Genomic DNA, 25,990 nt, shown 5'->3' on the forward strand with positions numbered 1-25,990 from the left:
CACCCATCGATCCCTGTGTAAGACACTGTTTTAAGTCCTCTTGCCTTTTGACTGTGCTAAGCCGTTTAAGAGATGACAGCAGCTTCTATCAGTGTGAAGCTGATGTGATTCTTTTCAGATAAAGCACTTTTTTTCCACTTCCCCCCCTCCCTTCCCTTCTTTCAAGTAAGAAACATACACACAAAAAGAGACACTGAATCTTTCAAAGAAAAAAAAAACCTTTTGAACTTCCCTCAGGAATTCTTTAAAGGGATAACCTTACAGTGTAAACACCGAGGGTAACGTGCATCCATTCTGGACTGGAATAGAAGAATTGCTACAAATATGTTGAACATTAAAAAAACCCTAACAAACCCCACATCAGAGACAAAGCCACTTGACGCTTTCACTTGCGAAGCCTTGTTGGCATCCTAAACACAGAAACTCATTAAAGGTGGCATGAAATAATCCTGTGCAACAAAGAGCTTCAGAGGGAGATGATTCAGAGACGTGGGGAGAGATAGTTACTGAATGTTCAGGTATTTAAAGAGAAATTTTAGTCTTGTGACACTGTACCGAGGCAGGGGAATATCTGATTATTTTATCAGTACAGTTTTACACTTTGAAGTACACACTTGATTTAAATGGAGTTTGGTATTTCATGCTGGTATTATTCTGCACCTACCCCCAAACAGAACCACAAACTCTCCTACAAACCCCTGCTTCAAGCAGGACCTCTGCTGAAACAAAGTGCGTCCAAACCCTATATAATTGCCAATAATCTTAATTTACACCTTACATCTTTCCAGTTTTGGACAGCAAATTGAATGATAGCAAATTTTAAGAAGCCAGGAGGACAGCTAGAAGTACTAAATATTTCCTGTCTGAAATCCTTCACCAAACCCAACAGCTTCCGAGAAAACACACTGATGCCTGCACTTCTCAGGTCATATTCCTACTTGCTGCCACAGCCTGTTCTTTCCACCAGCTGCCTCAGGTATGCCAAACTGTGGCAGACAAGTAGGTGTGCTATGGCTCTGCCACACTAGACCTGACTGGGGGCTTGTAGCTGTAACACCAACAGAGAAGACAATTTCCAGCTTCTAAGACAGCTCCTCAGGTCAGAAGAGCAAGTTTTTCCTGCAAGTGCTCTGGAAGCAGGAAAGTGTCATCCTAGGAACTTTACAAGTCAGAGTTTCAGCCTGTGGTTGCTTCTACGTTTTAGACCATCTTCCAGAAAACCCAAACAGGGCTGCTTATTCCCCTGATGCTTCTGTTTTTAGGAAGAAAAACCCTAAGGTCTCTCAACCTTACTCCAACTGAGAATCTGTCAGCATTTCCTATATAATTGGCAAAGAATTTTCCTCATGTGGAGAGTGATATGAACCTTGTCCCCTAACCAAAAATGATAAAAAAAGCCAGGATCTCTGTTAAGTTTGAGACGCTGCTGTAATGCTGCCCAATGGACTTGCATGCAACACACAGTGGCCACAGTGTCCTGCTCCCCCTTCACCCCGCTGTGACATCTCCTCAAAGCAACACACCATTAAAACTGAAATTAATGAGACACATGGCCATCTATTTTCCCCTCCGGTTTTATGTATTTCCCCATGTCATCTCTTTAGACATTGGTGACATCCCTGTAGCCTGGTAAAGGCTGTCTGGCATTATAAAAGACATTTGATTTCCACATCACTGCTACTTCTCAGCAAAGGGAACAGAGCCAAATGCAAAGCCTCAGGTGACAGGGGTTAACGAGGGCCTTGCCAACTCCAGACAAAGCAGTTTTAAGCATTAGAAAGCATCTACAAAACGTTGTGCTGTGCTTCAGGGCTGTAAATTAAGAATTCTGTCTGGCAAGAGCCAACACTGGCAGCAAAAGAAGAAAGACAGTCACCTTAAGGTTACCTGAGAGTGCACATAGCAGTCCTGAGTGATGGAGACCCATGAATGCAGCAGTCAGAGACAACAATAGGAAAGCCACAAAAGAGAGCATGAAAAAGTGTAACTTAATTAAAAATAAATGCAATCAGCCAGCTGTAGGAGATCACTCCAGCTTTGCTCTGGCTTTCCAAATTTTACAACTTCTTGCACAGAGCAGGTAGATACCCTGTACATATTGTCTGATTATCCCAAAATACTAGGTAGAAAGTTGTTAGGAAAAACATTTACCCAACCTAACTAGAGCAATTGCAGACAAACTGTCCACCTGAAGCCTCATTTGAAAGAGGGTCTCCAATATGACCAAGGTAACGGGGAAGATTCAGATCACACTTCAGTGAATTAACTCAAAAGCAACTGGGAACATTTACCAGTTGAAGATAGCACCATGTCCACACCAAAGAAATGGAAGAGCGTGCTCTCCTCAAATGCAGGTGTTTGGTGGGGATGAAGGAAGAAACCACTCAAGCACAAAAAAAGGGGAAGAAATGAACTTAACAGCTTTTTCTAACAAGGACTAGCAGTGATGACAACAACAGAGGCACACAGACATCCCATGCTTCCCTGCTTCAGACTGTAGTGTCTATGGTACATGAACATAGTCTAAGATCTTGCATGGTCTCATCAGGCCTCTATGTGGAATCATGCACAGACACAACTCTCCATGCACTCACAAAAAAGTTAGGCTACTGACACAGCATGTAATAGCATGAGCTTCACAGGAGGTCCTTTAAAGCCCAAAGAAGCTGCTCCTTATCATCTGCTCTGCTATAACCCAGCTACAATTTAATTTCAGAGGAAAGCAAAAGCAGATCAGGAGTGCCTGGTTTTAGCAGAGCACACGGCTGGCTTTTAAGTCCAACTCCTTTATGCAGTAGCCTTTCCCCTTGAGATATTTTAAATTAAAATCCAAGCTGATATAGGAAGAGATCACATCCCATCCTCTTTATTGAACGAAGGGAACCAGCATTCCTCCTCTCATTAAGCATGCGCTACGTGGATTGCTTGAGAGAAACTCTCGTGAGTGCCTGAGGTTCATGCCAATGAACAGTTTAGTAAATCCTCCTCTTTGAGGCCAAAGGGCTGAATGTAAGAAAGGGGCCAGGTTTCTAGCTAAAATTACATTCACCAATAAAGCTCACAAGAGGTCAAATTTTGCCATAACTCACTCTCTCCTTGGTAACTGATTTCCCCATCACTAGGGACGGAGCAAAAGAAGGAGGAAAAATAAAATGTGTTTGTCTGAGAGCCCTAAGGGCTTGCAGTGCTGGAGGTGCAGAGCAGGTTCCTGGATTCTCATTTATCAACCTTAAAAGGGATGGAGTGATAAATGCACAACTGGCCCTTTAATATTTTATGCAGGTGCTAAAGCGACTTAGCTGTCACCTCCAATACATCACCAGAGGCTGATACACCAGCTTTCGTCACTCCAGGCTGGGAATTTTTACAATTTCATTTCTATTTCCCTCTCTTCACATATTTCCATGTATTTCTTACTATGTGTGAGATATAAAATGTTATTTTCCCCATACGATCTACCCATTCCCTCTTCAGCCACATTTCTTGAGAAAGAAATAACCCCACGCTTTGTTAAAGATTTGCACAAATTTTAACTCTCATCGCTCAAGAGGGACAAAAAACTGAAATTGCTGTACATTCTGGCAAAGGCTGATGATTCTGGCTTTTGTAGAAGGGAAATCCCCATGTCCCTCCCTTTACAGATAGGTAATGATCAACTTCCACAGGAGAATGATTTACAAGTGCCCCCGGAACACTGGCGCACCTCGGAATCCTCCCTCCAGGAGAGTAGTGGCCCGTATCCTCTTCTGCCCACACCACTCGTACTCCTCAAAGCGGTTGCCGTTCTCGTTCTCGATGTCCACAGAGTCATCCTCAGTCATGCACGAACCTTCTCTCTGCATGGGGTAAAGCAGGGGCAGAGCGTTGAGATGCACAAAATGGCTCTTTGGGGTTCATAACTTATCATGGGATGGGGAAGAAAAGCTGGGCTGCTCCCAGGACAGCTAAGTGTAAAGAGCATACAGCAGCCTCTATTCCCATCCCTGTTCCAACTAACCTAAACTAGAAGTAAATAGATACTGGAAGAACTTGACAACCTAAGATTAAAACAAGTTGCAAGTTTCATAATTTTTACTCAAGGAAATATAAGGTCTGGTCCCTACAGCAGTGCTGGTGCTCATTTCAACATGCATTCCCCTGCCTTGCAAGCAAAATTCCTCTGTCATGGAGGAACATGATTCCTTTGACCCCTAGCAGAAGTGTTCTCCTGTAACGTAGTTTTGGGCCATACTGATCAAAATACACCTCTCTTTATACTATGCACCACTTGAGGCAACAAGTCCTCTACTGAAGGTTTTTCCTGAGAAACGTGAACAAAAAGCCCTATGACATAACTCTCTCCCTCCCCTGGGGCCTGTTTCTCCTTCCTTGCTGTCTTTGGGATGAACAGCAAGAGAACGGTTCTGCTTAAATGCACTTCCCTGGAGTAAGATGATCATGCAACCTTTAAAAATCCCAGTCTGCTACAAAAGAACCCAACAAACAATTGTAATGCTGTCAAAGGCACAGATCAGAACGAACTGTTCTTCCTGTGCTACGTAGGATGCCTGAAGTCCTACAAAAGGTTCATAAATTTCAATAGCTCCACCTTTAAAATCTACAAATTAGAATTCCATAACAGCAGGACAGCGCATGAAGTAAAAAGTTGCTAATGCAACAGGACAGAAAAAATCCAGAAGAATCCATCTTCCCAGACGAAGAAGTGACTACAGATCTTAGGGAGACAGTTAGCATTGCCTGCAAGCTCAGCAATGTTAGTTTTTGCCCCACATTAGGACAACTACAGACAGAGCTGGGAGTAGGGAGAAGGGAATGGCAGCTGGTGATCCTGTTGCGCCTCTACCTTTGCAAGGCATTGTTCCACATGCCTACTCATCTCCTCCTCGGATCCTGACAGAGGCCGGCTGCAGAGGGGACATACCTGCCCTTCGTCTTGCTTCCTCCGTTTCATTTTTCCAATCCGAGCTGCATGGAGAAACCAGGGAAAGAAAACAAACAGAAAAGGAAGACATGTCAAGTTTGTAGATCCAGTCTTTGCTCAGCTCCAAATAATAAACCCTTGGCAAAAATGGTAAGATTTCACAGTGGAAAATCCCATTGTAACTCCCAATTCTGACCTCTATGAACAGTACAGAGACTGTTACTTGGCACTTTTCAGAGGAAATCTGTAACCTGCAGCTGAGCACTCTGATTCCACGGAGGCAGCTATTCACAATTTAACAACTAGGAGGAGAATATCTGCTACACATCCCATGGTAAGTTATTAGAATGGTTAAAATCTTTCTCTTGGAAACTTGAAATTGTTTTCAAAGTTGAGTGATCAAGCCACTGAACCCTGTTTTGGATTTTGCCTTCTGAGGTCCTCCCCTTAACATGTCTATTCTCTCTACAAGAACTTAGAATGTGGAAGGATGACGTAGCACCCAACAGCCTTGGACAAGATATTTTAAAAATCACTTCCAGGACCACAAAACCTCCTGTACACCTGAAAACCTCCTTCTCAGACCACCACAAACAAGTCAGAGCACCACCTTTGGTAGCAGGCAGTATTTATGGAAAGGAAAGAGATTTGCTACAAAAAACTGAGGACCCATGCTAGATAGCTTCTGTCTCTCTACTGCTTTTATTTCATGAAAACTAGGAGCTACAATGCCTTCTTAAAAGCTCGCTCTGGGAAACAAACATGTTAGGAATCACAATGATTAGAAAAAGCAGCCAAGGTAGCCTGTTGCTTAATCCAATAGCTGGTTAATTTGAGCCATCGTTTAATGTGATCAAAACATCTGGAACCAAATCATTTGCATTAAAAAGAACTTCTGTCTTTTATTATGATAGCTTTAGGCAGGTATTACTGAATAACTCAATCACTGGCTGCAGGAAAGTCACTGTTTAATTAATAAGGAAGGTCAAAATTCTGAATGAGAGACAAGAAAAAGCCCAAGGAAAGCCCATGTGATAATGAGAGATGACACCACCAAAAAGCTGCATTAGCCAGAAATCGTTACTGACATTGTGAGCACTGCAGCATGCTCTGAGAGCCTTCATGCCTGAACACTGTGGGATCAACAGCTCCCTGCAGCCAGCGAGTCACAGAAAGCTTCTGGAATGCCAGGATGGGAAGGACCAGTGTACAGGCAAGTTTCTGTGGATTGTTTTCTCAAGTGCATTAGTTTAGAGCACACACATCAAGTGAATTATAAAGTTTCACATCAGCACAGACCAGAAAGGCCTCCTTCAAGACTTTCTTGTTGGCTTCCCTGGACTCAGACTCTCTGAGTTAGAATACACTTTCCCACAATTGGGGAGTCTTCATCATCCCCTATACTCTCTCATGCTCCAGCACTAAGAAAGCTTCAAATTAACCCGTGGGCATTGTTTTTCCTCACTTAAATACATATGTAAGAAAACTCCCTGAAAAATACATCTCCACTCCACACATGCTGGAAAGGATTCTGCAAATGTGACATTCCTAGAGTAAAAGACAGCAACCTGAGACCAAAACAAAAATGTTTTTGATATCTGGCACTTTAAACAACATAGACTCTCAAAAAACACAGCTTTCATAGTTTCTCTAAATTTTATTTGCTGAAGCTCCACAACTCTCCCTTGTGTTGGGTACACCACACTGACAGTTCCACAACCCTCTCATTTAGGCAGAGTTAAGCCACATTCTTTCTGGCTTGTGCTTTAGTGCCCAAGAGATTTCTGAAGTTCTGGTTTAGTGCATACCTATATCCTTCAGCATGGCTCTTTCATTTAAGTTTAGGATGCTCTTTCCTTGCCTCACTAGCTCTGTAGAGCCAGCAAAAAATATGGAAGGAGGCTGGAATCAGACATGACTTGAACATTCCTCAGCAAACACCCATCTGGAGAGAAACACAGAAACAAAGCCTTCTCTATCCTGATCACAGACACAAATTTCTCTCACCTCATCATGTTTTTAACAGGGAAATGCAAGGAAGGAGCAGTTTAATTATTCTGGTAGGACTCCCCATGGCCAAACAATTCAGTTAGAGCAGTCTGCCTGGTGAATTTATTAGTATTTTAAGGGTTTCTTTACTGCCATCCTCCAATCCATGCACTGTAGCAGTGACAAAAGGAAGACAACTTATTTTGGATCTTCTACAGATAAATTGTTGGGACCATTCTGCCAGAACAAGCACCTGATCCGCTGCTGAAATGTCAGTGCAGAGCTGGAAAAGAACCTCACTCTGCTCCAGCTCTACACCAGACCCAGCAGCCAGCCCCTATCTTGGCTCATTTAGCTCTGCAGAGCAGCATCCCTTTGAGTTGCAATGCCACAAGTGAAAAAGCCACCGGAGGAAAGAGGTGTTGAAAACAAATCCCCCTGCCATTTTCATTCTCTGGTCATTAGCAGTGGCAGCGTCGTGCCCACGGAGGCCAAGGGTGCCCCTGGTGACAGGAGGGACGGGGAGGGAGCAGCCTGGAAAGCAGATCCGAGCGGCGCTGTCCCTGCCCGACACACGCAGCCCGGCCATCACTTCCAATCAGCGCGGCGGGGACGGAGCGGCCCCAAAGGCAGGGGCTGATTGTGCCGCTGTCCCGAAGGGGAGCAGCTCAAAAGAACACGCAAGTGAGACCACAGGATTGCTAATTAGTGTTGATAGATGCGATCATTTCTAATTAGCTCACTAATCCCTCTCTCCCTCGCTCCTGTCGCAGGAGCATGGAGAGGAAAAAAAGAAAAGAAAAAGTCATTCCCTCCCTCCCTCCCATAATTCAGGAAGATAAAAATGCAGCCAGTTGAGGACTGGATGTACAAAAGAGGACAGAACTTAGGGAAGGAGGTTTTTGCACAAGCCTGGCCCATTCTTACCTCTGACTGAACAAAGATTCTATAGTTATTATTCCAACCTTCTGCCAGAAGGTGAGAAGTTCACTAGTTTTTATTAGCATTAATAATTATTATTAGGCTATCAGAGGGCTTCCAGCACCTCTGAGGCCTCACTTTTAAAGATGTACATTACCCTATACATGGCTCCTGCTGCAAGTGCATGTTCTCTTTCAGATTACATGAAACCGTCAGGCACCCAGGGAGTTTAAGTCACCACAGCAGATGAGTGAGAAAGTAGCACACAGAGGTGAGCAAGAACTCGGATACTCTGCAAGGGCAGGGGGTCTCAGTTATGGTCTCTGACTTAACCTAGGAGCTGTGCTGGCTTTGGAATTACTGCTCTTCCCTTCACTGATATGTAGTTCTCCAATATGGGGCTGTGCAAGGTGAGAGCTTGCTTGCACTGGAGAAGGAGCCAAACTGCACTCAACAGAGCCTCTGCTGCTGAGGGAACACTGGTACCTGCCTTCCCAAGGCGCAGAGACAAGGAGCCAAGCCACCACTGCTGCCTTATTAGCAGAAGAGACCGAGGATGTTTTCTAACAATGGGCTCTCCTCATCAAGGCTGAACCTTATTAATGCCCAAAGATCATGTTACTCTCTAGTCCAGCCAAACTTCCTGTGAGAAAAGCTAATGGATTTTAGTTTTCACTGGTAGTCCCCTCCCCAGGCAAAAATTCACCTTCAGGACACAGCACTAATTGCCTCAGAAGTGCTCTTACACCGCATCTAGCAGTGGACATTGCACCAACCTCTCCTGCAGCATCAAAGGCCATGATTAAGTTACTAGCAATATCTCTTATGGTTCCCTCCACCAGTTTGAGTGGTCCCCTGAGTCCTATGCAGACATCATTAGCAGCTCCTGCAATGGCAGGCCAATCAAATTAAGTGGAAGCATTTTTGTCTCCTTTCCAGTGAAAATCATCCAGCTTTATTCCTCCCCCACCCACCAGCTACAAAAGCACAGGACATGGTGCTGGTGGTTCAACAAACTGCACGGTCTACTTGGAGAGACAGGCTGGGGGTAACCACCAAAACTGGACTCACCTTCTCAGGGAGGTGCAAATGGAGCTTTGTAAGGACCTAGTTCACAATTCACCTGAGAACTTTGGAAATAACCCTAAACGTACACCAAAGATATTCAAGCACAAGAGCTAGCACCTGCTCTGCAAATCGACTGCAGGAGTCCTGAGGAGGGGCTATACCTACTTTTGTTAGATCTGTCACAGAAAGCTTTTGTGAATGATCAAACTCATCCACAGCATCTGATGCAAGGGAACAACAGCAGTAGTGGCAGAGTACAAAAAGCCATCTCAAGAGGAAGCAAAAGTAAGAAAACAGATGGTCAAGAAGGAATCCATTTCAGACCTTAAGTACAATTTGCTGCTCATCTGCCCAAAAAAGAACATTACGGGCCAGTTCACAGAAGGGTTTCAGTGCAGCTTTCAGATTTGCATGGTCAAAGTTCCACACAGATGATTTTCAGCAACCTTCAATCTGACACTATTCTCTGAGGTTGGCACCTACTTAACCTGCTGAACCCATGTTCTGATACACTAAGCCAAACTTTGTGCCTCTAATTTTGAATGACTACCTAACCTGCTCTGCACTGCTAAACTCCACAAGCATCAATTTACAGGGTGGCTTAAAGTGTCCAGTTTGGCAACACTGGAAATAAGGCAAATGAAAGAAATGCTTCCTTTGTCACACAGGTTCATCAGGAATCAGCACCTCATATGCCTGGGTTCACAAGGACACAACCTCTGGAAAGTGAGTTTAGCACAGGTGAGAGGCACAGGATTGACTCACTGAGGCTGACAGGGAAGTTGTGATACAAACACTCAACCAAGAGCCTAACAGACAGAACATTAATCTCCTGCTCCTGAGCTTGAAAATGCATTTGCCTTACTTACAGCTCAATTTAAGTCACAGGTTTGACTTACAGGATTAAAATTCTGGCCAGTCAGGTACATGTGAACCATGTTGCTATCAGGACCTAATCATGTTGTGGCCAGGCCAACAGAAGCTCACAGAAGACATTTCCCTCTCTACCTTGTCTTCCCTTAGCTCTTTTTGCACATTCCCAAATGAACACAACAGGATGGGAGACATCAAGGTCCAAACAAGACTGAGTCATAAACAGCCTGGGCAGCCAAGATTAGAGTCAAGGACAATGTGAAAGAAGAGCAAACACTGTGAGCCCTTTTTATGGGAGGAGTTTCCAGAAGTGCTTCTAGAACTCAGCTCATAAATGCTTGACAGAAACACCAAGATAAACTGTTACAACAATATTGAAAAGTACACATAAAACATGATAAAACAAATGAAATAGATTTTTATTTGACAGACTGCATTTGCTATATCTTAAGTTTCTGCAGTGTGTCAATGAGAATATGAAACAAAGAGCCAGTTGTCCTTGGACAAGTCCTACACAACTTCTGTTCATGTAAAATAATCAGGATTAGGAAACTAAAGTTGCATGATCGATTAGAAGCTCATTAAAACATGAGATATAGATAAATAAGAGTTTTTTTTCTCTAAAGCACTCCAGTGTTCTCCATCTAAAGCATTACTGCTCAAATTACTCAACAATAAGGTGGCATAGCTTACAAATACTGCAATTATTTCAGTACAAACAAATGGGGAGGAAGAAACTAGAAAGCAGCCAGTGTTCAAAAGTACAAATGTAAAGACACATGCAGACAAAGGAGCAGTAGAAACCACCCAACCACGTGGCTGGGTGCAGCCTGGACCAGACATCACTACAGGTATCTTCTGAGAACAGCAGTAATTAGTTACAAAAAGCTAAGGTCAGAAGGAACCAGTCCTGATCTAATCTGATCTTCTTTGGGACCCAAAGCACTCCACCTGAATTTCTGCACCCAGCTCCCTGACATCTGGACCCTCTTCATCTCAGAGTGAAGAAGAGAACAGACAGCAAACCCCAGCATTATTAGGGCAGCACATATATTCATTCATTTGGAATATGGCTGTACCACAAAAGGTACATAAAGAAGAGTAAAACATCCAGCAAAAACAATGCAAATGCTGTACAAAACTACCTGCCTCCCTTCAGATGAGCACAGGTTCACAAAAAAATCCAACAACCCAGGCCAAGAAGAGCTCCCAAAAGGAGACCACAGTCTACCCAGACTGTGCTGCAGCCCTGTTTTGGGTCAGAGACAAAAGCACAAAGCAATACTGAGCCAGCTCAGCAGAGCACGCTCTCACTGAGAGCTTCATCTCACGCTGAAGGACTCCACAACACCAATTTCACAAGTCTGATTCAGACTTAAAAAAATATTTAAAATAAAGTGACTGCACCTTAACTGCTGGCCTGAAAAAAGGTGGAAGGAGAGAGCTTAGCCCTAGCTATCCAACTATGATAAAGGAACAGTTTGACATCCTTGACTCCAGGGACCTTGGTCACACAAACAAGTCCCCACAGAGCAGCAGCTCGTGTATCTGGGCCATCTGAACTCTGTGTCTGCCCGCCAGCACTTCCTGCACTCATCCTGGAGTGCAGAGTGAGCACCTGCCAGCAGTTACCTGTCACTGGTGCAAGGTAACTCCTTTCTTTGTCCTATGGCTTACCAGACTTTCTGGAGTTTGCAGTTTTTTGGCCCTCTGGGTTGATATTTAAAAATTGTTAGACTAGGTCTAAATTCACCTATGTCTAACTTATCGAAGTTCTGGATCAGTAGCTTCTATTTGCTTAAGACTACACTAGATATGGAGGGCTTCAAATTCAAGCAAAGTGTTTTCTATCAACACACTCTAAACCTTTTTGCTATTTTGTTCAAGCAGATCTTCTTCTAAATGAAACTCCAAATGCTCATCAGAGGTGTTATAGTGAACTATCACATCATGAAGCTCGAGATTAATGAGCCTCCTATTAACCTGAATAACCAAATTCTGATTAAATATTACATACTGAAGTAGCTACAAGCAGTACAAAACTAGATGATAGAACATTCTTACTGTGTACATGGTAAGTTCTGACTTCTGAACTTTGAGAAAAGTTTCAACCTCTTCGGCTCTATTAAAAAAAGTTTCCTTTCAGCTTTTTTTTCCAGTTTCGAAGCAGAGATGGGCTTCCTTTCTCTGAAACTGCCTGATTTAGCTTTAAATACCAGGCCACTGTCCACTAGAAACAGTTGTTTACTTGTTAGGAGCATCCACAGATACAAGATAAAAGTACCACACCAGCATCTGTGGGTTTGAGAGAAAAAAAACCCAAACAAAACAAACCATGACGTCAGATGACGCTCAGGCTTCCTAAAAGTTTACTGCAAGATTGAGCCATGTGAGCTGTGAAAGCTCAGCAGCCGGGCCCCGCACAGCAAACACGGCTTTGGGGCCTGTTTTACACCGGCTGGGGGATCCCGGGGCGGGGAGCCGCGGGTGAGCGTGGAGGGCTTCACCCGAATGGCCCCTGCGCCCTCCCGGCAAATCGAGGCCCCGGCGGCGCTGGTGGCGGCTCCCGGCCTGCGGTGCGGGGGACACGGGGGTGCCACACAACTCGGCCCAACTCTGGAAACTTCTCCGGAGGAGCAGGCGCGATGGGGGCCGCACTCACCGTTCAGCCGGGTCTGCCGGTTCGCTCGCACCCGCAGGAAGGTCTGCAGAAGGGAGACAAGAGCGTCAGGACGCGGATGTAAACAACTCTCCCCTCGCCCGTACACAAGGCCCGGCCCGGTCCCCCCACTCCCCGCGCATCCCCGGGACAACGCTCCGTCGGCGGGCCTCCCCCCCACCGCAGCACCCACCTCTTCCCGGCCCCCGCCGCCGGGCCCCCTCTTGCCGCTCTGCATAGCCGCGGGCGCCGCGGGCGGGCGGCGGGCCCGGGATGCGGGTGGATGCGGCGCGGCCCGGCGGGCGCCGCCGATCAGCCCCCGGCGGCCGCCGCCATGTTGGCCCCGGTCATGTGACCCGCGGCGCGCGGGTGAGAGTTCAGCAGGCAGTTCCCATGACAACCGACAGGGGGCGGCAGCACCCGGCGAGCCCGGCCAATCAGAGCCCCGGGTCGGCTGGAACCCGGAGGATCTGGCCAATCAAAATTCAGGGGTTACGGGGGAACCCTGTGTAGCTGACCAATCAGAAATAAGAGATTACTGGGACCCTGGGGCGCCTGGCCAATCAGAAATCAGGGGTTACTGAGACCCTGGAGTGCCTGGTCAATCAGGAATCAGGACCCACTGGAACCCAAGGGGCCATGATTAATCACACCCCAAAGGCAGGCTGCTGCCCCGGGGCAGCTGACCAATCAGAGCCTGGGAGCAACTGGGAAGCAGTTTTCCTGATTTCCTGGTCGGACAGATTCCCTTGTCCAATAGTGATTGAGGACCCTTCAGGTCCAACGTCACTAGCCAATCAGAGCCTTAGCCGTAAAAATAACCCAAAGGCACTGACCAATCAGACACCAGCATGTCACACCCCAACTTCCTCTGCCCAATCAGAGCCTGGGGCCCAAAGGCTCTTGGCCAATCAGAATCCAGGGGTAACAAGATCCAAAGGCAGGTGGGCAGTGGGCCCTTCTGTGGCTGTCCCCCCACCCTGGCCTTGCCGCGGAGCCCCCAGGGCCTGCCCTGGCTGGGGCAGTCGAGCGTCGGGAAGCAGAGCCCTGGGAAACAGAGCCCCATCCTTCCATCTGCATCTGCCGGGGCCAGGCTGAGCATCCACCTCAGCTCCAGGGCTCTGACACCTGCCTGCCCTGCCCAGAAATGGCCCCTACCACAATGACACCTTGGCTACAGGCGAAGCCTGCACTTTCCAGGCACTCCTCCCTCTTTTCCTTTCCATGGTTCAGCAAACCTGGGCGGTCAAAAGTGTCTCATGGGTTTCCCTCCCCTATTTGCTGCACAGTTGTGGAGGAGGATGGCCCCAGCAGACTGGCCTGAGGTTGGGACAGAACTGGGGGCTACAAATTGGGCAGCAGAGGCTCCTATACACACAAATCCCATCTGTTCCCCGCTCTGCAGACTCCTCAGACTTTGTTTCCTGGAATCAAACATACATTTTGGGTCTCCTCTCTGGCACCTGACAGTCTGTCTCTTCTTCTTCTGAGGGAAAACAAAAACCACCTTGATCTCCGTTTTGCTGCCCCAGATGATGATGGCAGCAGGACAGCTCAGGTGCTGGCTGGTGAGCTTTGCACAGTCTGTCCTACATCCCAGCTCTGCCTGCCTGCTGCACACGCAGCTGGATTTTCATACATGGCTTACTTACAAAATCACGGCTGCTGATTGTTGGCTTTACCCTTTTAATGAATTGAGCTGTCTTTTGGGAGGCACGCTTACCTGAGCTTGGGGGGAGGGAGGTGAGCCTTCCCCAGACAAGGATTTTAGGTTTTTGCTTACACTACATTTGCTATTCAGTCACAAATATTCTGTGGGCTCCCTCCAAGGCTGAAATGCCATCGTTGCAGTACGATGTTTCACTTGCAATTTGCTGCTGATTTCTCCACTGGGTATTCAGGGTTTTATCTAAATGTAACTAAAATGGCTTTGTTTTTACGCAAAGCTCCAGCTGACAGAACATACTGTAAGAGGTGTAGTGCCTATTGACCAAATCCATTGGCTGCCACTACCCTGGTCTGATCAGTCTCCATGTACCAAACTCCAGCAAGCAGGCTTGGCACAGGGGAGGCAGGAGATGCCCCTTCCCCATATCCAGGAGCCCCCCACTGCCTTTGCTGCAGCCTCCTCTCAGCATGGGGAGCAATTCAAGCAGCCCTAGTGCTGGGCAAGCCCCTATTTCCATAGCACTCCTATTCATTAATCTCCTTCCCTAAGTATCCCCATTGGTACATAAGCACAAAGACTGAGAAAACTGAGCCACAGGAATTCTGAAAACCCAAACGCCAATAACTCACGTTCTAGCATGTTACGAATACAGTGTATAATCATGATTAGATCACAACACAAGGGACAGCCATAATTCCAGCACACCTCTGCATATGGAAAGCTAAATTTTGCAGCCCTTAAAATCACCACCGTGAGAGTCTTCTGCTCTGCTTCCTGGGCTGTTTCCCTTGGTAAGCCAGGCAGACTGAAATCTTGTTCATATTGTGGCTTTATTAAGAATACACTGAGGCTTTACACACCCTTGGCACCCACTCTGAGGTCCCTTTACACTGCCAGTGCAGCGTAACTCAGCCAGCACAAGCATAAATGAAAATCAGGCCCTAGAGGTGTTTTCTCCCTGCAGTGCAGACTTACAACTCCCATTACACATTTGCATTAAGGGCTGCAACCCTCCATAAAATATGCTCACAAACTTAAAGCACATTAGAGAGTAACTGGACTCAGCACATAGAGGGGCTTCTGCTAAGAATATTTGTCTTTGAGTATGACATAATAAAAATGTACAGGAACAGAGGGCTGCAAGGGGCCACCAGTCTCACAGAGACTGAGGTCTGGCAGAGTGGGAAGGGAGGGGGGTTTTCCAACAAAGGGGCCATAGCAAAAATCTCTTCCATGCTCTTTTGAAGTGAACATAATTTATTTATTAGCCTTAATAAACAGGCAGGAAAGAGAGCAGGTTTACCTGAAACAGGCATTTCTGCATCTTCTGCAAGGTTTTGCTTCTTTTGCTTTGCTCCAGCTTTTATTGTTCATGGGAAAGTAAAGCGGCTGTGACGTGACACCAAGTTATACCTCAAAGCCACATGGGACTATGATCCACAACTGATAGTATAACCAATAAATAGGACAGAGGATGGAATAATAGGCAACAAATGCACAAATCTGCTACTAACAGAACCCATCTTCAGGAACACACGTTATAAGTGGGTCTGCTCAGTAAGAGCCTCAGCACTGGTCATCACAGTGGAGGCTCAAACACAGACTGGGCTTGTGCAAAGTGGCTGGTGCAGGAAGATATGAGTGCCTGCCTGACCCTGGGCACAGGGTATGGCTGCAGACCACCACAGAAGAGAGGGTGATAGGTGTTTGTCATGCTGGCACAGCCTCAGCCCACCCAGCCTGTCTGCACAGCAGGTGGACACAAGCTTGGGTCTGTGCTGATGACCAACATTGATTTATCTGCTGTCTTTCAGAGAAGCCAGTGGCTGAGTACAGACTTGCAGCCAAAGAGCTGGATGCGTGTTGAGTTGGAGTCAAGTGCGTCAGCCTGCCCCAAAAATATAGATGGACTTACAACCATCCAAACTGTACTTGTGCTGCTCCCCTTTTCATTTCTTGCTCCATCTCCCTCAAGTTTTACTCATTGCATCACCAAAGTCAAGACTTGTTTCTCCTCTGGGAAGAGAGTGTTTTATAAAAGAGGCTGGCATGGCTGTGGATTGTCCACTCATTTCTGTCTTTGATGGGAGTCATGAGTAAAAAACACCACTTCTCTGAAAGCTTCTCAATGGGCACAGGGTGGGTAATGACAAACACAGTCATGGAAATGAGACCAAAATGGTGAATATAATGCAACAGAAACCTCTACAAAGATTTAAAAACATTTTTAAATACCACAGTGGTTCTAGTCAGAGCTGAGAGGACTTTGCAGACAAAAGCCCACCTTGTCAGTCCTGTGAGGGGCCAAGTGTTCATGTCCCCATGATGTCGGCAGGAGAACCAGGGCAGTGATTGCATAGCCAAGAGCAAGGCTGTCACACAGAGAGAGCTGTGGGCACTGGGTTGTGCTGGCTCCCTGCCTAAGGCTGAGACCAGCAACAGCATCTACCTGCTTACCTGGTATCTGTCTGAGTGATGGATGTCATCTGAGGAGTGGGGTGATGCTGTCGGAGAATCTCCTTCCCGCTTGATTGAGGCCGACAACAAAATTGACTGCAAGAGAAAGGAGAAATTCATGTTGTGAGCACTGTTGAGCTCTCTGCCTGTCTCTGAGCTGTCCTCAAAGCCATGGACAGCGTCTGCTGAGCTGTGGTACTGTGCTGGGATGGAATACTGCGCTGTGGGTCTGGCTCTGCTCTTTGTGAGGGACTCTGCCCCATGAGGGCACCAGGGTCTAGGAAAGTACAAATGAATGGCACAGTCATTTTTACCCCAGGTCTGGTGGCTGGGGCAGAATCAGGCCCTGCTGGAAATGATATGTGAGGACCACACCAGAAATTCTCATGATAAGGCACAGGAGTGCTGAGGTGGAGCAGTGCTTACACGTCCTCATCTGCCCTTTCTAAGTGCCACTAAATCTCTCAATAGCTTTGTAAACTGCACTAAAGCTCTCAGCACCTTTGCAGTGCAACTACCTCTTCCTTCAGTAATTATGCTATTTATTTTAATAAGTAGCACAGAAAAAAAAGGGCCTTTTAGAAGGTTAAAAAGCTCTGTGATATTTGAGACCTAAGAGATCACTGATAAACTTCAAGTCCATAGTAGGTAAGTCTAAATTCTACACACAGTGAACTCTAGCAGGAAAATTACTATGGGAGTTTGACAGCATCTGAAGAAATGTACACTGAGTTGCAATTGAACTTGATGATTAGAGTACTTTGAGGGAAAAATGCAATTTAAAATTCTGTCTAAAATTATAAATTACCTAAACTAGGCTAAATATAGCCCACTACATTGTGAAAAAATGTGCACTGGAAATGCAGCTCTGCAGATGTTTGTTTCTGAGAATCAGCTGGCAAGATTTGACAATAAATGACTGCTTGGAGATGTGTGTGTTTGTGAAGGGAAGTGTAGATATCATCTGAATTGGACAGGTCAAGTGTGGTGACAACATTATTAAAAAGCATAATACCTTGGAGAAAGGCAAGTATTCCAGAAATATTTGCCTCTGGGCTGAAATGAAACATGAAGAAATGTGCGTTTTTTGGGAAAGATATGAGAAAGTGGAAAAATGACTCAGCATACAAATTGGTTCAGTCAGCAGCAAGCAATCCCCCAGGCTTGGACAGGAGAACAGCCCAGCAGTGCAGCCAGCACGGGCATGGAGGGAAGGCAGGCTCAGAGTGGTGGTGGAGGAGGAGAGTTTGAGTTTAACCCCATGGGTGTGAGCTGCCAGCCCTGCCATGAGGGCAAGAGGCATGTGCCAGTGTGCAGTGCACACCTCTGCCATAAAGCCCAGCTCTACTGGCTGTGGGGAGATGTGATGTCCTGAAAGGGGTCACAGAGGAGCTGCCTGCTGGGGTGCTCAGTTATTTCCTTGTACAAAACCACTTCTGCCAACTGAGACCACATCTTGGGGCTGGCTTGCTCCTCAGCTCAGCCCAACAGGGATGCCAGGCACTGGGAGGGGCAGTGGGAGCCCCACAGGGCTGGGGGCATCCATCACAGGCTGCCTCGAGAGCCCAGCCTTCACTTTCCAGGTGGGCAGAGCAGGGAGGCTCTCTGGCTTCATGTGTTAGCTAAACCCAACTGCTAATGGGCTTTGGTGAACAGCTCATTTATTTCTGGAAAAGCCCTCTGCAGAATTTCTGCAGAGTGCAGACCACAAGTTTTGCTGTTGTTTAGTTGTCGTTATTTTCTAAATAGAGAGTGAGGACCATTTTTGAATAAGCAGGATTGCACATGTCCTAAAAAAACCATGGGGATGAGGCTCAAAGCCTTCAGTTGTGACTCAGAATAACAGAATAACAGTTAATGCCCTAATAAGCCAAGCATCCTGGAGCTGGGAGGGTTAAATCTGTTTTGTCGTCCAATGTATTCTAGAAAAGGGGAAAAAATACCCATCTCCCCATTCCTCGACGACAGACAGACAAACCCTGCCCACCTCCCTCTCCCCCCCTCAGCTTCTGGTAGCTCTAATCCAATATTATTATGTGAAAAATGGTTGGGCTAGCTATGGAGACAGTAAATTAAACGTTATGTATTAGTTTTTAGCGTGTGGTCCTAGGAAGAATGCTGGCCCCATTTATTCCACAAACCTCCTGAGCACCATGGCAATGACCTCTGGAAAAACGCAGGGCTAAACTAATCCCAAAGATGTCAATCTCGAGGCCTCTTCTACATACACTTGCAGTTTAGATTAATAAACTGTCTATTTTTAAATTGTGTGCAAGCACTTCAATTTTAAATACCTTGCCGGCATGTTAAACACAGCGTTAGAGATGCCAAGTCACACTTCCCCTTCACTCTTAGGGAACTTGACTTCATTTGTTTTTCTCATTTCCCTGTGCTGTGCCACACTTTGCCTCTCAGGCAGCCATGGGGGCAGGCAGTGATGCAGGCTCAGAGGCTGAGGGATTAGAAAAGGCACTCACCGTCAGGGTGACATTCAATCCTGCAGGAGGCCAGCCTCAACAGTTCCAATTTTGGCTTCTTTTACCCCAGATTGTCATGTTGAGGCTGTTTTTCAATGGCTGAGTAGTGAGCATGACTGACCACAGGATACCAAGCCAAGGATTTGCTATCCCTGCACCACTCTGGTCATTCCCACATTGCTCTTGGCAAGCAGAGGAAGGGTAGTGATACAATTCCCATTCCTCTGTCAACTGCATTCTAGGAATGTGGAGGGAAAAGATGCTCTCCCAGCCCTCATGCATGCCCATGCTGCATGGCAGATCCAAATTCTGGCATCCCAGCCCAAAAACATGGCACTGTGTGCAGACAGGTCTGAGGGGGAGATGCTCTCTGCCATGGGACCAGGTTCTTCAGCATGATGGGAACAAGCGTTGATGCTGAGATGTCCCTTTTCCCTTGGGTTAAGGCCACCAGCCAGCTCATCCCTGCCTGGCTGCCAGTACATGCCAGCTGCCCTTCAGAGTGTGTCTGAGTGAGGATATTGGGGGGAGAGGACCCTCCTCCCTCCCTGGTCTCCCTTCCACAACTCCCACCATCAGAGCTGGAGCAAGGGCTGTGTGTGAGTGGTGGTGCAGCTTCATATTTCTCCCTCCCCTTTAAATCATCTCTCCATTGGGTAGAGGCACTCTCTGTGGAGGTTATAAACCCTGAGAGGATCAGACTGAGCATTACACCTGGGGCAAGCTAAATAAAAAAAGGTCACCGGCGCTTTTTAAACATGGACAAAAAAGCAGTAAAATGTGTTTGAAAAAAAAATCTGGCATTAAATCATGACTTTTTGCCTGCCTTGGCTCATTAAAAGTGGCCTTTTGGAAGGTAAAATTATCATTGTAAGTGATAAGATCTTTAAGAAAATAATTCACGGCTTCTTCACCCTTTAATATGATAGCCGCCACCGGCTAATTTTTTTCTTAATGGCAACGAGGCCATCAATCTTGTCCGAGCCCCGTACTCCCTCCTTCCTCCTGCCCCTCCTGCCATGCTGGGCAGCCATGGCCCTGCTCAGTGATTCCTTCCTGCCCTTCGGAGCCCAGTGGTGCCGTGCCACAGAGAAGAGATGTGTCTGGATGTGCCCGGATCAGAGATGTGTCTGGGTATGCCACGGATCAGAGATGTGTCTGGGTGTGCCCGGATCAGAGATGTGTCTGGATGTGCCATGGAGAAGAGATGTGTCTAGATGTGCTACAGAGAAGAGATGTGTCTGGCTGTGCCACGGATCAGAGATGTGTCTGGCTGTGCCACGGATCAGAGATGTGTCTGGATGTACCATGGAGAAGAGATGTGTCTGGATGTCCCCAGATCCCGAGGGCACATCAGCCTTGCTCAAGCTGCAAGGCTCCCCTTGGTCACTCCTGACACGCTCCATGGACCTGCAATCCTGTAGAGATCAGCTGGGAACCTTTCAGCAGCTCACTCAAACGAGGAGCAACACCTAGTTTACATAAATAAACACGGGGGCAGGTTTGGAATGAATCAAATGTGCATCCTGCAGCCTGTATGCCAGCTGCTGTGATGGCAGGCCATCGATCCCCAGGCCTGCTCCTCCCTGCCGGGCCGGAGGAGCCGTGGGCAGTGCTGAGGCAATGTCGCCAAGGACACCCGTGCCAGCCCACCAGCGGCTCCTGACCTCCAGGCGTGGGCCCCGGGCAGCATGGGGAGGGCCGGGGGTCAGGGAGCAGCTGCCAGCGCTGGGAAATGGATGGAAATTGCCGGCACACGCCGCCCCCAGCCCGAAGCGCGGCCTCTCGCCGGCAGCTGGGGCAGGTGTCAGCGTCGGGACAGCCCAGCCCGTGGCTCTTACATTCTGCTGCCTCTCAAGGCCAGTCATTTGAGAGTATTAAAGTGCTGGACTCCTCTTTCTGAGAGCCCTGGAAAAACATAAGGAGTCTATTTTTCTTAAACAATCCATCACAGCTGCTGTCAGCAGAACAAATACCCTAACCCTGCTTTTTATGTATCTATATGGCCTTTTAAATTTTTTTTTTTTTTTTTTTTTTTTTTGGCACAAAATGTTCCCTGCTTGATGCATTCAGCCTTAACTCTGCCATCTAAATAGGTACTTATCACTTAACATGGAGGTGATGGCTTGACATGTTTTCTGTCTCCTGCCCTCCCCTCCACGGTAGGGAAGACGTCAAAGTGTTGCTAATAGCTGTTATCACTTGGGAACTGTAACCCGAAAGCAATAAGTGATACCAGGCCTTGCTGTGATTTCCCCCCTTAACTCTGCTAGCCGTTTTTTATGTTATTGCTGGAGGATCCCCGACACAAAGATGCTACTATTAGAGCTGAGTTTCCTAGAAGCTTTTGGAGGGTCCACATTTGCTCCCGGGAAAAGTTAGAGGTAAAATTATCTAGTGGCTTTTAGCTGGCAGAGATAAAGGTGGGATGGAGCTGGGGATGAAAGGCTTAAATGTGAGAAGGGTGTGAATGGCGAATAGAAATAATGGTATCAGCAGCTTCTGGCCTTCACTGAAAAATTCCAGTGGTTCCCAAGCAGAATAAGCTTACAGAAATGTGAGCTACTAATTAATTTCTGTGCATGTTACAGTGACACCTGGGATCGTAATGGAGCTCTGCATCCTCTTGGAAGAGACACCAGCTACATGGAGGGAAAAGGGGCCCCTTCCAGCAGAACTGCCATCAGCACCCTGGAGATGGAGGGGGAAAGAGGTCTGGCCCAGGTCTGCCCCTCTCTGCTCCTTCTGCCAAATGCAGTGGTTTCCCCTGGTCTAACAGGAGGGTACAGCTGTTTGGCCCAAGGGGAGTGAAGGGCTTTGTTTGGTCATGGGGCAATTTGTTTTATGGAATAAAACCTGGCAGATATTGGTTTTGGAGTGACTCTGGTATTCATCACCCCAAACTGCAGGAAACACAGCCAGCTAACACTCATCCTACGTAATTTCCTCTCCTTCACATATCTGTGGGCTGTTCTCATGTCCCCAGGTTGGCAATAGCTTTGCCACAATACTCAGATGTAGCTTTTAAATCTTTCCTTGTAAATCACAGTTACAGAGGGAGGGAGCACAGATAGGGGAATGACTTTGCCAACCTCCCACTCTGTCAGTGACACAAGAGAAGGAGTTAAAACCTCAGGGCACTGACACCCGTTCCTCATTCCTACCACTGTGGACATGATATGAAGAAGTTAAATGATTGTGCTAGAAATTTCATCTCAAGTGAGGCAGCTGGGAAGGGCTAAATACAGACATTCTGTCAAGGTTTAAGGCTCCAAATCTTGCTTGCTTCAAAGCTCTTTTTCCTTGGAGGGCTTTAGTGGTCAAATTTCCCACTTGATGTTGTAATTCTCTCTCAAACTGCTTGGTGAAGCTGTAAAATCATGGGGGTGGGTGGGGGAAGCAAAGAGCTCTGGCCCTGTGGCTGGGTTCCCAGCTCTGCCGGAGGTCTGGGAGCAGAGTGCTGGCTGCCTGCCTGTGGGCACCCTCTGTGGAGCTGGGTGCACACCTAAACAAACCAGCCACAGGCATCTGCTGGGTGCATGGGATGGACTTTGCTCGTGGCCACTCATGTCAGTGTGTGCAGCAAGAGCACAGCCAGGACTGGGAGTGGGAAAGGCAATTTGCAGCCATGTATTAGGAAGCAGCAGTGAAAAATGGATGCTGAACCCCCCACAAGAGCTGGGATGCTTCATATACCCAGTCTCTTCCCCTTCAGTGATCAGTACCAGCTCTTCCACAGGGGATATAAGTTTACCTGTTAGGTGACAGATAACAGTCTGCAGCTAACACCCAGAAATACAGGCAGTAGTGAAGTGCTCTTAGGTAGCAAGAAGGATCTGGGGATGCTGACTCTCCAGCTAGCACCAGCTGCTCAAGGAAGAGTGGGAACAGTTGGATTTACACCTCACCAACACGGGTTCAACCCAATGTGTGCTCCTCTCCTGCCTTGCAAGAGGCAGCCGAGGCAAGGGGAGAAAGGCAAGGGGAGAGCATGAGGTCTGGGAAGGATACCCAAGGGAACCTCTCTCTGCTGACAGCTGTGTGCAGACTCCTGGGCAGCCACCAGTCCAAATGGAGTCTGGTGTTCTCCATGTGCCTCTGTGAGACATTCCTGTTGCCTGCTCTGCCTGAGACCCAGGCTCTGGCCATGCTGGGGAGTGCTGCAGAGAAGCTCAGGCCTCACAGAGGTCTGGGACATGGCTGGCTTGGACAGACCTTCAGAAAGGGACCTTCCGAGTGACAACCTGCTTGTCCAAGTGCCTTGTCCACACTGGTGTATCACCATCTATTAGGCTTGGTCTCTAAGGGCAGATGAGGATCCTGAACACTGCAGATCTGTGGTGCTCAGCGCTGCCCTTTGAGCTGCCTTTGCAGAGAGGGAGCCCAGGCACCAAGCAGTGGTGCTGGCTGGAGCCCCAGCTTGCAGCCCTTGCTGGGCTGCCACTGCCTCAGTCAGCTCTGATAATAGAAGAATCTGATACAATAATCCTGCATTCATCACATCCCATGTTGAGTGATTGGATTTTCTTTGACATATTGCCATGAAAATTGACCCAGTGCAGTGAGTGACAGCTCTTCAGGGGCAGGGGAGCAGTGAGGGACATGCGTTTACATCTGGGCTTTTATTGCCCAGAGAGATGTTTGCTGGGGCAACTGTGGGGAAGGAGTGAGAGCAGAGCTAGGCCACAGAGCATGAGAAGATTAAACCCCCAGTTCCAGCTGCCCCCCAGGAAGAGCCTCAGGCCAGCACAGAAGTGGCAATGGTAGTGATGCTATGGGCAAAGGTCCTAAATGAGCCCTAAAGTGGAGTTAGAGCGACCACAGGTTTAACTACCAGCCTGCAGCCATTCCAGTTTTGACATCCCTGAGTGAAACCAGCCTGCCCTTGTTTGTTTTGCCATTGGAAGCTCCCCAGGGATGGGGAGGTGCAGCCCCTTCTCCCATTGCTGAGCTGCTGGAGCTGCTGGCCTTTTTGTTGGCACCACAAAAAGGACTGGCCAGGAAATATTGCAGCAGCCCCCTTCCACCAGCTCACAGTGGTACAGATCTTCCCTGGAGGTGCCTTCCAAACCTCCAGTGATGCCTGGGTGCCTGGACATGGACTGCCAGCCCACTCCAGGGGTCTGTACCCCATCCCTCTGCCTGGGACTGTATCAGAGGGCCTTCACAACCCGATGGGCTATTCATACCCCATGTTGCAAACATGCAGTGGGCACAAAGGAAAGGAGCAGACTTCATCTCCCCACCACCCTCCTCCTCAATCCCACCTGGTTACAAAGGGGCCTTTAATACCAATCTCAGGTGAAGGTGACAGCACTGTGCCTTCCCATGCCACACAGGACTTGTCTCCCAGCAAAAGCCACATAGAAATAATGAATCCTCCTGGGCTGAGAAGCTTTCAAGCTCTCTGAGAAGGGAATGAAAGATTTCCTGATTTCACCCTCTCCCTCCCTGCTCTCCCGGCTTCTTGAAGTTAATGTTCTTAGTCCCAGACATGACGGGCAAAGGGAAAAGATCCATGTGGTGACAGGGGACGATTGATCTCTTTTACATAGAACGACGCTCCAGTCCCAGTTTAATCCCCTCGCTCAAGGCAAATGGGATTCTTTGTCAATGGAAACTTCAAAAGCCTGGCCCTGCCGTGAGATGGACCTTCTTCTTTATCTGGTCTCTGTCAGTCACTCACTGTGTTTGCCTCCAAACAGCTAATCTGTCTTCCTAGCCATCCTTCTCCCTCACAGGAGATGTGTTTGGGACTGCTGAGTTATCTACACAGAGTCCTCATGGGGAGGGAATGGGAAGATTGCAGTCCAGAGGCTTTCATTTTGCTGGTGCCCTTTCCAGCTCCTTCAAGACATCCCAAGGCAGCCTCACACTCTGTGGATTATCAGCAGTGGTGGGTTTGGGGATTCCTCTCTGCTCTGCTTGTTTTCATGGGATAAAGAGTCAGGTCTCCACTCTCCTGCATGACTATACTTTGCTCCAGGATAAAGGAGGAAAGCATGGTCATGCAGGAGACAAAGGTGTGGAGCACTGTGGAGTATCATTGCAATTTCTTTTTTCCCTTGAAGGATTTGGGAAATTGTTGGAGTTACTTGGGAGTCATCCCTACCTGCCAGGAGCTCAGGTCAGCACAGGGGCTCCCAGGCCTCTCCCTTGGTGGGGCAGACAAGGTGTTGATATATTTGGCAAGACACCCAGCCCAAAGGAGAAAATCTAGAACTGAAATGTCAGTCTTTGCTTCTGACATCACATGCCAAAAAAATCACCATAAGCTTTCAGAAAAACCAATGGGGAATGAGACTGGAAGTTAATTCTAATAAAATAAGCATGAAGACATCTCCTGTGAGAGATGCCCTGCACTTGTCTGGAAGCCAGGAGCCTCCCTCCTTCACTTGGACTGTGTCATCAGAAGTGTAGGAGAACCTGGAGCACTTGTCTTTGCTCACCTTGGAGAACACAGCATGATTTTGAGAGGTTGTGCTCCCTGCCTCCTGCTCACCTGCCCAAGCTCTGGTCTTTCCCACCCTGTGCCACATGAAGTCCAGCTGACAGCAAATCAGTAAATTATGCCCTTTGCAGTGATGCCGTGATGCTCTGTGAGTTTGATATTTCTGCATTGTGAGCCTAGGGGATGGGAAGTGGGTCCTGGGGAGGGGGTTGAGACTAAGATGGGGTCTTTTAGTGATTTGGGCTCCTCCTTGGGTGTGCTTCACTCCCTTGAGGCAGGCCCACTCTCCCCTTCCAAAGCTGGCATATGGCTCTGGCTCCAGGAACTCCCACACGTGATTTCCCAGGGTGAGCTCAGGCTGTGTGTGATCAGCTTTCATTAGCTGTCATTAGACACAATCTGGAGTCCCAGAGCCCAGCAGCTCCTTCAGCTCCTCTGTTCTTGGCTGCACAAGGAATGCAGAGCCCTGTGCAGGGACCTGGCTGCTCCACCCCAGTGGCTGAGT

At 47.6% G+C, this 25,990-nt stretch overlaps 1 protein-coding gene across 6 annotated transcripts in view; it reads right to left on the minus strand.

The window, feature by feature from the left end:
• The window catches only part of RNF220 (ring finger protein 220), a 217,715-nt gene that overhangs the window by 42,583 nt on the left and 149,142 nt on the right, over positions 1-25,990 (minus strand). For 3 of the 6 annotated variants that reach the window (XM_030953260.1, XM_030953261.1, XM_030953258.1), the window contains 4 exons: positions 16,558-16,653; positions 12,435-12,477; positions 4,844-4,965; positions 3,704-3,836 (listed from right to left, as the gene is read on the minus strand). In XM_030953260.1, the coding sequence (XP_030809120.1) occupies positions 3,704-3,836; positions 4,844-4,965; positions 12,435-12,477; positions 16,558-16,653 (394 nt within the window). Of the gene's footprint in view, positions 1-3,703; positions 3,837-4,843; positions 4,966-12,434; positions 12,478-12,624; positions 12,784-16,557; positions 16,654-25,990 lie in introns of those variants that run through there. The other 3 variants (XM_030953262.1, XM_030953259.1, XM_030953263.1) reach the window with 2 other exon arrangements.

This window comes from Camarhynchus parvulus, chromosome 8 (assembly GCF_901933205.1).
Source record: "Camarhynchus parvulus chromosome 8, STF_HiC, whole genome shotgun sequence".
In the NCBI taxonomy this organism is placed as follows: domain Eukaryota; kingdom Metazoa; phylum Chordata; class Aves; order Passeriformes; family Thraupidae; genus Camarhynchus; species Camarhynchus parvulus.